Source organism: Lygodium microphyllum, chromosome 11 (assembly GCF_053477565.2).
Source record: "Lygodium microphyllum isolate KBCC chromosome 11, Lygodium_microphyllum_v1.1.10, whole genome shotgun sequence".
Taxonomy (NCBI): domain Eukaryota; kingdom Viridiplantae; phylum Streptophyta; class Polypodiopsida; order Schizaeales; family Lygodiaceae; genus Lygodium; species Lygodium microphyllum.
Genome location: NC_141145.1, coordinates 31128989 through 31141192, shown reverse-complemented (window position 1 = coordinate 31141192; position 12204 = coordinate 31128989). Strand labels below are relative to the sequence as shown.

Genomic DNA, 12204 nt, shown 5'->3' with positions numbered 1-12204 from the left:
AATTTTCTATGTAGGGAATAATTCCTATATAGGAAATATTCGATATATAGGAAAAAAATTCTAGAGGTGATTCCCTAGGTACTCTCACTAGGAAATCTCTCATTTTTCCTATTTTTTACATTCCCTACTTATATGTACTTTCAACTAGGGAATTCCGTGTGAATTCTCTTTTTTCCTTATCACTTTATCTACTTTGCCCTTACTCTTAGACATGCTAATATCAAACAAGAAATTACACAACAAATTTTTAACTAGAAAATTATATAGAGAATGTCATCATTTCTAAGTAAGGATCAATAACATACATCTAATGATCAAAATAGATTAAACAAATTAAGACATCAACATCTACTTCTAGCAACCAAAAGAAAAATGAAAATACTTTTAAAGGAGCATAGAACAAAAAACTAATTAAGCAATATGCGTGTCTTGATTGTTTTATCCCTTAAATCTCCAATATGTTGCAAAGTAAAAAATGTTTGAGTAATCCCTCAAATATCCAATATGTTGAAAAGCAATAAATTCTTAACTCAAAGTAGAAATTATGCTAAAACTTCCACATTATCTAGACTAAGCACATTGCTATTTTTGTTTAATACAACTTTGCCATTTCTTAGTAGCCAATAAATAATCTCCTTAATCATATCATCACTTATTGGCTTCTTTGTATCCTTAATCAAGACTCTAAAGCTAGCTTCAATCTTTTTGAGATTCATGTATGTACTCTTTAAAGAAAAGTACATATCATGAATTGTAGGCACACCAAGATACTTCAAAAGTATGGTTTCCATGTTCTCTTTTGTGTCATATTAACCTGCATTGAATAACAAAAAGAGAATAAGTAACTTATTATACTATGTATAGATAATTAAATGACACAAATTATAATATGAAAAGCCATAAATTTAACTATATGACTATTATTTATATATATATATATATATATATATATATATATATATATATATATAAACTATAAATATACCCTTTAAGCATCATTTGAAATGTTAATCTCAATGCCTTGGTTTGGGAGATCTTTAAATTCCTAATTCAAATAAAATAAAAAAATTAGATTATGCTTTTCATGCATGACATAAACAAAAATATAAACATTTACATCTAGCACCTTTGGTTCTTTTTCGTTGATATTGGTACCTCGTTTCATGCTCCTTTGTTACAAAAGATCCTTCATCTTCTCACTTGGCTAGTCAACACGTAAAATAAATAGTTATGTAATAAATCATATCTTTAGTTATTCACTAAACTATGACGCTATTGTTCTCTCACAAACATATATCAAATACCTTCCTCTTTCTTTTACTTTTTCGAGATGTTTCATTAATGTCATCATCTGGATTAGCCTACATTCAAAACTAAAATTAATAATCACATTTAAAAAATTTATATAGAAAAAAAGTTACATACCTTATCATTGCTTGAACTATGGATACTTTGTTCCAGAGTTTCCTGACGTTTAGTTGAGTACATTATTTTGTCTAAACCATGTGACAATAACTTTGAAAAACTGGCACAATTTTCCATATCAAGTGTCTCATCTTCATTTTCAACATCCTACATTTTAAGCATATAAAGGATAAGATATTGTTAAGAACATGAATCATATGGTCAATCTTAAATTTAATATAAAGCAAAGAACCTCATCGGATGTATAACATTGAAATTCTTCAAAGCTCTTTTCTTCTTCCACGAACATATTCATCTATGGGAAATGAAAGTTAATGTATAAGTATCTATATAAGAGACATTCTCAAAGAAAGTTATTATATATGAGCTTAAAAGCATTACTTGTAATGATAAATCAGTTTGCTTGTATTGTTGTCCTTCAAAGGAGCTACTTTCTTCAAGATGCTACATCAACAAAATAAGATCATGTGTATATATCAAATGTCTCCAAAATATATGTAATCAAGTACAAAAATGATAAACATGTAAGATTATAAGATACCTTTTTCAAACCTTGTTCATTTGCAATATCATCCATGCTAGGAATGTATACATCAAGTTGATTAGAATCAATAGTAGCAACATATGGTTCACTCTGCCATCAATAGACACCCCTAAATGAGTATAGGAGAAAAACAACCAATCCTACACTTATGATATCAAACTTATAAATCATATCATCTTACCATTGATGATGTTATGTCATTTGATACATTTTGAAGCTTATCTACATCATCCACTCCAAGAGATGCTGATAATTCTCTCTATATGTCATAAGATTAATAGTTCAATAACTAAGAATCTACACCTCAAATATTAGAAAAGCCAATAAAAAATTTCACAATCAACTTACCTTCTTTAAAATATCTTTTTTCTTCAAATACTTTCTTTCATCTTGCTTTGTACCCTTCCACCACTCATATATGTCATTCTCTCTCCATATGTACTCACATCCAATAAACTTCAATGGTAAAATCTCATGGTGATTCTCTGATATGATTTTCATGATATACTCTTTATCCACATTTTTATAACGTAGATCATCTGGGTTTAAGGATTCAAACCACCTATGTACTCGATGATAATTTTCGAGCATGACAGTGTGTTGACTTTTAAAGTATTCAGCCAAGAGCTTTTTTCCATAAAGTCTACCCTCTTCTCTAAATTTCAACATGGGTGGCCGATAGATATCATCATATGATGGTATGCGTATCACTCCTATTGATACTCAAGTGATCAAATATCATTAGTTAGTATAACCATTTCAAAAAATGGCTCATTATCAACATAAGAAAGCTCGTAATACCTGATTCTTGGCTTGAATAAGTGTTAAGGGAAGCAATCTCAATGTCTTCCTTTCTTGCATTGTCTCTTGTGTCATCTTTAGTAACTTGTTTACCTATATATACATAGAGTTAACCAAAGCTCACGATAATAAAAGGTTATGAAAATTTTCAATAACACAAAAGAAAGTAATTAGATATTTTGTATCAATTTGGGTCACCAAATTTGTACAAGTTTTTGATCCTTAAAGTTGGTACCTGCATCTTGACTTGAAGAAACATTATCGCAAGTAACCTCCTGATCTCCCTTTCTTACATTACCTCTTTTCCCACCTTTTGTTGTTCTTTTATCTATGTTTATATATATACACACAATTACCCAAGGTTTAAAAATATGAATAACTATGAACATTTTAAATTAGGCAAAGAGACTAATTAAAGCTAGTTAATCTCAAAATGAATCACATAATAAAGCAAGCTGTAATATATGTACAAATTTTAATTTTCAATGTTTAGTAGAAATAAAGACATATACCTGTATCGTGATTTGAAGAGACATTAGGGCCAATGACCTCCTTAGCTTTCATTGTTTCATTATCTCTTGTACCATCATTTGTGATTTTGTTACCTTTATGTACACATAATAAACCAAAGTTTAGAAACATAAGAGACTTGTATTTTTTAAAAAGAAGTGCTATATCAAACTAAATCACTTAATTTCTTAGCACTTGGATTAGAACACATGAATTAGTAATAAAATTAGGTATAAATTTAGTTATTAGAGTTAGTTACCTTTCACTTCTTCCACAAACTGAATCCATAAGCCCAAGTAGTTTGGGATCCTCACTCATCATTTTTTTCAAAAGAGCCATCATCTCTAGATTAGAAGTCGACATGGCAAACCTACATAGGCACGGTAACAATAAGAAAGTGTTTGCAATGCATGTTTGAAAATGTAAATTTCATTAAGCAATACAAAACAAAAGACTTCAATAAACATACCGTCATAATGTTTGAAAATGTAAATTACATTAAGCAATACAAAACAAAAGACTTCAATAAACATACCGTCATAACATTGTTGCCTCATGCTCATGCGAATGCCACATGGTAGGTACAATCTTTCTTTTATTGTCAATTGCAATTACTTTTGTTTTGAGTACTTGCCATTGCTTTTTCGTGGATACACATAGCCACCAATCCTTCCAATCTTGATCCTCTATTCTTACTTTCCAAATATTTTCTTGCAAGTGTACATTAGTTAGCCAACCCACTTTTACTTGCTTCATGTCATAGTGTATTGCTCTTATAACGGCACATTTGAGGTCATTTGGCTCACATAAAGCATCTAGATGAAACTTCATATAAACAACATCATTTTCCTCTAGCCAAGGAGGAATGCAACCGATGCAACCTATCTTAATCAAACATGACCTTGGTCTCAAATCTTTTGTCTCATATGCGATGATATTGTTTCCATGTTGAAGTGGAATAAATTTGTGTAACAATGATTGTATTGGTCTAATACAATCCCATGAAAATGGAACAAAACCATTTTGCAAGAAATTCATACCTGTAGTGGTATCCACAACTAGACTTTCATGGCCACTTTCAACCACAATACATTGTCTATAGTAATAAGCTCCAAAAAACAGTTTCACTTCACCATTGCATTCAAACGAAAAAAATGATGATATGCATGCTTTCCAATGGCCAACATCTATGTCCACTCTAGAGTCTTCATCGCATCTTACCACCACTTTATCTCCCACTTTATAAACTTCTCCCTTTAGAAAAACCTTTTTATATTATGTCACTGTTTCTACCTCTATGTTGAAGCTATGATGAACATATCTCTTTTCTTCATTAGTTGCATCCGTGCGTCTTAACTTCTTTGCTCCTATGGTTATTCCCTTTGTTAGAGCTACTCTTTTGCATGCACAATCATTAGCATTTTCTAAAAAACTCCATATTTCTTTTGTTTTCTCCACACATGATACATGCATGAGACCTGATGCATGCCATTCTGGACATTCAGCGTACCTATTAGAATCCACTAAGTATCCATCAGGTGGTAGTAAAGCTTTGTGGAGTTCTCTTGTCATCCTTTGATACGGCATAAGTCTGTCATGTTGGTCTTTTGTAATATGCATAAATATCCATGTAAAGAATCTTTGTCTTTGGTAGTTTGCATAAAAAATCTCATTATCTTTGTTATTTATCTTGATATTGACATATACTGAGACCATATGCTCATAAATATAACACCAGAAAGCATCATGACTACCATGTCGAATAATGTCATCCAAGAATTCTCCAAAACCTAGATTTAGTAAGACAAGAAAGTATACACGATTAAAGTGAAATATAATTGCTATATAAATAAAGAAACTAAGAAAATAAAAAATATTTATACCTGCAACATGTTCCAAAGGAGCCGAGTTTGATCTTAAGAGCTCCTCAGAGCTTACTCTCCATGAACCAAGCAATTCTCTCAAAGTGTCTATATTTTCTCTAGACCAACCATGGTCACGAGTGTAGCTGTAAAAAGCATGAGCAATGTCTATCATAATCAATCCTAGGTCATAGAATACCTTCGGAATACCTTCAATCTCACATATTACATAAGGCAAACACCATTGAATCCACTTTTGATTTTCCTTAGCCTTGTAGCTCTCACAATACTTACTAGGATATCTTGGCCAGCGACCATAATGAATAGAGTATGGTGTCACTTTAGTGACACGATGTGTTGTCTCATCAATTTTTACTTTCATCCTGTTATCCATAGTCCTTATTAGAGCACATATATATTTTGAGAACAAATTTAGAGCCAAAATATGCATGCAATCATATACAAGGTCCAGGGATAAATCAAAGCCATAGAGTTCATATAGTCTCCACAAGCATGATCTACTAGAAAGTCTCGCATCTTTCAAAATCTCTTCTCTTTCTGCTTGGGTGAGGGCTCACTTTGCCATAGTCAAAGAACTAAGCATTTCATTGGTTGATTTTTTAATTGGTCTATATCTCAACTGGAATCTATTTTGATCATACAAGTAACGTCCTGAGCGCTCACCCTCCAAAGTGGCTATTGCTTTGTCTCTACGACAAAACGATTGACCACCATCTTTGAAAGATCCAATCTTGCACTGAGCTAGATGGTCTCCAGTTACCATCATTACCATAGCACGTGCAATGAATCTTCGACTAAGAGAATTTTCATGCTCAACAATCTGTGTGACTGGATAATTGAAGTCTACTTCAAATCCATCAACAAATAGACTTTCTAATTCATCTATCAATGGCTGCATGAATATGTGAAAGAGTTTACTAGAGCTTCCAATAACTTTTTTGCAACTAAATGGAATAAATAAAACCGGTATAACTCCAATAAAGGAGCTCTTTCCAACATTGAGAATTTTGATTTCAACAACTCCACAATTCTTCTGGGTTGTCTTTGAGGCTTGGAATCCATCCCAATGTAATAACAAGGCGAAATTGCGTGGATCACTCTATTTATCACAAAACACACCACATTTTAGTAGCCTATATCAAATTTCATTTATATTAATTAAAAAGATGAGCATGATAATAAAGTGTACCTTACAAATCCTTTTGTACCCATGTATGTGAGTTTGACATGATTTGCAGATAAACTTGTAGGCACTCTCAATATCATCCCATGAATGATCAAGCAATGGTGACCTTTGGGCAGAAGACCAAGCTATATAGACTTGTTTGCAATGCATGTTATTACATATCAATGGAAGCTCAAAGTATGATTCAGGATTCCAAAAATCATTTACACTTTTGCATTTTGTACCATCCCAAAACTCATTTATTGTAGAATCACAAAGTGTATTCGCCTGTATTAACCATTTGTTTTTATTTCTCCACATTTCCAATAATTCATGGCATAGAGTTCTACTTCTAGTTAGTAGACGCAATTTTTCTCTAATGGAGACATAGTCAAAAGAGAGCATATCTTTTCTCGGTAGAGAACACTTGGAACACTTTTCACAACATTGTGAACAATCACGCTTTAACTTCTTCCTTCCTCCTTTTCTGGTGTTACACAAGCATTCAATTGTGTCTCTAATGTAGTTATCCTCCTTGCTTGGCTGATAAAGCAATGGTGCATGAATAGAACTCTCACTTCCTTGGCATACCCTGTAACGTTGGGAGTTAACCATACCTAGCCGTGTGAACATGATACCAAGTTTCTCCCAACAAGTAGGAATATTTATACCATTCAAGTCTCCATCCCATGTGTTAGGCATTTTCACTAGTAGTTTGGCCAAGCTTGGCATATATATATTGTCCATATGTGCTTGGGGGGGATTAGAACTGACCATATAAGCAAAAAGAATTTTAAGCATTTTATCTTGAAACTCAATTGAAGCTTGATGCTCATCCCAAAGTGCTTGCAATTGAATTATTCTTTGAACGATTTTGTCAAATAAAAAAGGTTCAACATCATCCATATCGAACGCTTCATGTTGTGGTTCCACCTCATTATCCTCCCTTTCGTCTAAATTGTCAATCTCATCTGATGGGTCATTATGGACCTCATCTCCCATGTCATTATGCTCTAGTAGAATGTCATCTTGTGGTAGTCCTTGAGAGTCACGTAAACCAAGATTAGTAGTGAGACTCTTAAATCTTTCCTCAATTTTCATGTGTCTTGCATATGTTGAGTGAGGAACCATGCGTCCACCTCCACAATATGTTTTGCATGTGCACCACAAACGCCTGCATCTAGGCAAAGAGTGAGATGATGGTTGATCCATAGGAGGGTTATCTTCACTCACAGGAACATCATTGTTAGTAGAATTTTGACCTTCTTGATGAGCCAGAACTGATGAATGTATTATCCCATTCATATCCTTGCGACTGTGTGCATAGTAAGTTTGTCTAGTAACATTCTGATAACCAAGGGTTGAATGCCTACACTTATAATTGCATTGACATCTCCTTAAATTATTCATTATGGCTTCCCGAAACATAGACATAAATAAAAAATAATCAATCTATATATTAAAGTTACATATCAAAGGTGGAAGATTGATATGCTAAAACATATAGAAAAGCTGATTTATACTTTAGAAAAGATAAATACTTCTCAATAAGTGTATGAACTTAAAGCACATAAGTGTACGAACTGATTCATATATGAAGGCACATTGAATATGTGATTTAGGCTTAAGAAAAATAAAGATTCTCAAGAACTATAAGCACTTAGTAGTCCGTCACAACAGTTATCCCTTCTGCCTGTGGTTTTACAATCTTCTTTATCCACAATTATGAAATGACATATTCATATTGGACTAGACTAGGAAAACTAGAGATATGGTCAGAAACACAAAGATCAATCCATATGGGGGCCAATTTTACTTAGCACTAGGATGCAAGAAAAGTGGAATTGTTTAGGAAACTCCACAAAATAGAAAACTTGATGAGGAAAACTTGACTTACGATATAGATAAGTAAGGAATGTGAAGAGTTAGTAACCCAAGGGTAGACACCATATGAACAAAAGAAGAGTATCCCATGAAAGATTTACATAAAATCAAGAAAGACACAAAGTGGATTGATGAAGGATGCATAAAATTAGGTCTCTAACAAGATGGATATACAAGAAGCTACTAAAATCTCAAGTCTACAATGAAGGAAACCACCAAAAGCCAAATGTAAAGACCCCTATTGAAAAAGAACTTGTGGAAAGAACCACACTAACAATGATACTAGGATTTTTTACAACCCTAGAAAGAGTAAATCTAGTTACTCAAGGCAATCTCAAGCATAACTTTATATATGTGACATCATGTTTTATTGGTTCACAATACCTCTTATGCTATTAGGAGCTTCATGATATGATAGATCCCTCACCCAACACTAACTGACTTGTAAGTGAGATGTGCCTTGTGCCATAGTACTTAAGATAGCTAGGTAGATAGATAGGAAATACATAAATAGAGAAAGAGGCACATGAAGATAGAGAAAATATACATGCATGTGTGAAAGAGACCTCATGCTTGTACTAGCTTGATCAGCAAAAAGACAATAATTTCCTTGCAAAGCATCCCACCAAAAGTTCCATACATTTAAGAGCTTAGAAACTACAATTAGGTTTATAAATCCAAGTGAAATTTACACAATATTCTTAGTGAAAATGATATTGACCCCTGTCTAGGTTATAGTTGTTTCCTATGTTTAATTGGTATGTTTGGTATAGTTGTGCTTTACTTGTAGATGATGACCATGACCATGAAAGTACTCCTAGCAACCTACTACAAATCAAAACATATCGCAAGACTTATTTACAAGTATTCATTCTAGTATGAATTAAGGGAGGGGAGGGAGGGTGGACAGGTGAAGGGGAGAGAGAGAGAGAGAGAGAGAGAGAGAGAGAGAGAGATACCTCGGTGTCACACAGATGACGATTAGTTCCTTGGCCTTCTTGAACAATCCAGCTCTATGCGCGCTTGCTGAAGGTCACGACGTTGCACATAGTCGCATTCTCGATCCGACGCAGCTCCACCTTCCCACGGCCCATCTTCCGCGTCCTCTTCTAATCCAACTAAATATATTTCGACGATATTGATTCCCGTCGTACATCGCTTCTGATCTGAATCTTTAATATTGAATCTTTGAATAGGCGCTTATATATTGATGTCAAAAGGATGACGTGTTGCTGGATACCTGCACGCTGTGGGAGATCTAGCTTGTTCTTTTTAGTAAGGTCTGCTATATGATGTGTAGCTGACATTCAACCACTGCGAAACTGGCATAAAGCACAACTCGATCAAACAGGCCCAAGGGGCTCGGGCGCCTGGACCTCCGACGGCACCCTCACTCACACGGGCAGCTTCTATGACGGCACCAAGAATATGGTGCGCACCTTCGCGCCCTGCGCCGACGGCAAGTGCGACTGGGTGTAGAGGGGCCCCTTGCTGGCCGCCCCGCGTTGGTATGCCTCCGACTAGCCAGATCCTCCCGGAAGGCGTGCCGCCTTCAGCTAGAGTTCGTGCTCGTCGACCGCAATGGTCCCTTGGGCCTGCTTAATCAAGCTGAAGAGTAAGCGCCCAGTTTCGCGCGGTTGAATGTATGAAGCAGTCTGATCATGTTTGATTTCTGAACAAGATGTTGTGCGACGAGTAGACACTATTTCTGCAATCAAGAATGAAGATCCAGACCCCATCCTGTCGGGTGTGGAAGGAGGCGATGTAGGCGATGAATAGTAGCTATCTCAGAAATTAATCGATGGTTGCCTACCTGCACCAGCTGCTCCTGGACTGACGACCTCGAAAGCCCCCTCCTCTATAGAAGCCATAGGCAGTATTGTAGATGAATAACGACAACAAAGTGAGAGGATTAGAGGATAGGCAGATGAATAGTGACGATACCATAACTCAAAGAAACCTCTCTCTCTCTCTCTCTCAATATTGGTTGAGTTATAACACGTCTCCCTCAAAATGGCGGCAAAATGAACATTGCTACCGACCCTACGCATGCATCCTAAAAGCACATTAAACCCCTTAATAATTTAATGAAATACATAATGTCTCCCCCTTTTTCATTCTATTATTAGACCTTAATAAAGGATGCATCATCTTGCATATGTACATATGCAGTTATGCCACCAAGTCCATTTGACATTGGAATATGTCTTTGTCAGGTTGAAATAAAATCCACCATAATCTCATAGCTGCTAATCTCTTAGCCATGCAAAAGCACGTGACGTATTTAGTCCTTCCCCCCGGTCTGCAAACATTTGTGTAGCAGTCCTCTTGGATCAAATATAAAAGTAATATTACTCTCATCAAGCTCACCAATAATGAAAATTAGATTTTGGTGTTTCTTGGTAAAAGATTACATTTATATAATGGATCAATGTTTGATACCTACATGCTTACACAATGTAATTCTATATTGGATTTTGATGTTTCTTCTTTTACATTGCACATGCTAAAAAGAAGAGTCTTCACCCTTTGGAGATTCTAAAAATAGGCAAGTAGCTTGTAATTAGAGTCATCATCATCAATGTCATGAAATTCCAACTATAAAATGCAAGTGGCTCCTCACAATCTCATGAATCATGTCATTAATTTTAGTGAACATACGCTTAGTGTTTTTTGTAACAAAGTAACGATCTCAAGTCCTCTCTTAGATTTGAGGAGCTTTGAGAAAGACAACACAGAAGTTTTTATAGAGGAGATTGGTATGTACATTATAAAGTTGACTTATACTCAGAAGACAAAGTTCATTGCTAGATGTCATCATTAAAGTAGAAACAGATGAGTGGTTGCAAAAGAGGAGGCATTTTGAAAATAAAATTAACTTTGGATACTTTTCAATGTTTTTAGCCTCCTGTTTGCACTATATAGAACTCCACTAGATCCTCTAAAACTTGTGGATGAACTCAATTGTACTAATAATAAATTTAAAACTAATACATATTACTTTCCCTATTGTGTATTATGGACATGTCATATGTGTTGGGTGAAACGATGATGACGAGGCTACTTACCTAAGTGCCAAATAATTTATTCGTGCAATAGAAGCCATAACATCTCAAGCAAGTGCAATTCTTCCATTAGTAGTGTCCAAACTAGTAATATAAGGTAGCCTATTTTGGTTTAAATTTTCTTTCCAATCAAAAGCACCCTCAATCCAGGATTCCTCTTGAATAGTGGTTTTCTCTTTTGTGAAGATCCATAGCTTGCCATGTGACTTTAGATGCATTGGTACCAATCTATTTTCCCCAGAACAACCCTCTTCTACTTGCGAATTAATCATTGAGACCGGTCCTAGTTTCGATGGCTACAACCCTACTTGCTTTTTGTATGAAATTACCACTGCAACACTTTATAAACCAAATGGAATCAATTTCTATCTTCAACCTTATGGAGGTGATTGAGATCAATCATGGTGGTGTAGGTTCAAGCTACCGGGTGAGTGAGTCTTTGCCTAGATGCCCTCTAGACCTTTATTATAGGGTTCTTACAAGGATTTGAGGTCTAGCAAGTCAAGGGGGACTAATTACAATCTTGAGGGACAAACATAATGATATATTTTATCTTTCATGCGATGATCAATGAATGTGATGCAAGTTTGAATCATGTCACATCTCACATCTAGAAAGCCATGAACTAGGGAAAATAGTATGATGAAATTAAAACCATTCATGATATGAAAATCCTATAAAGAGGTTTTTCTCTCATGTTGTTGTTTGTCGATTTTTTTTGGGATTATTTTGCAACTTTCACCAACATCTGACACAACCTTACATCTTCCAATTGGCACACCACAACTCAAGTGTGAGTAATTGTTGGGAAATTTCTAAGGCAATTATCTTGATTCCATTGTAACTCAAGAGACTCCTCAACATTCAAATTCCATTGTATTTTGATTTCTTTCCCAATTGTTGGGCCATTGCTAAGGCAATAATCTT

The 12204-nt window shown here is 34.8% G+C and overlaps 1 protein-coding gene across 4 annotated transcripts; it reads right to left on the bottom strand.

The window, feature by feature from the left end:
* Positions 1-480: 480 nt before the first annotated feature.
* Positions 481-10146, bottom strand: LOC148028672 (uncharacterized). Of its 4 annotated transcripts, XR_015692456.1 has the most exons (15): positions 9172-10146; positions 3540-3650; positions 3283-3375; positions 3006-3098; positions 2771-2863; positions 2318-2682; positions 2151-2228; positions 1967-2059; positions 1807-1869; positions 1658-1720; positions 1426-1572; positions 1305-1361; positions 1127-1204; positions 986-1045; positions 481-814 (listed from the first exon to the last, which is right to left on the bottom strand). XR_015692456.1 is itself a non-coding variant. In XM_087688587.1 (14 exons), the coding sequence occupies exons 3-13, from the start codon at positions 3332-3334 to the stop codon at positions 1175-1177; spliced, it is 1134 nt and encodes a 377-aa protein (XP_087544713.1). In that variant the 5' UTR covers positions 3335-3375; positions 3540-3650; positions 9172-10146; the 3' UTR covers positions 483-814; positions 1127-1174. The 4 variants fall into 4 exon arrangements, 2 of the variants coding, with proteins under 2 accessions (XP_087544713.1, XP_087544714.1); XR_015692457.1 differs by lacking the exon at positions 1305-1361 and having other exon boundaries at positions 483-814; XM_087688587.1 differs by lacking the exon at positions 986-1045 and having other exon boundaries at positions 483-814.
* Positions 10147-12204: the final 2058 nt, after the last annotated feature.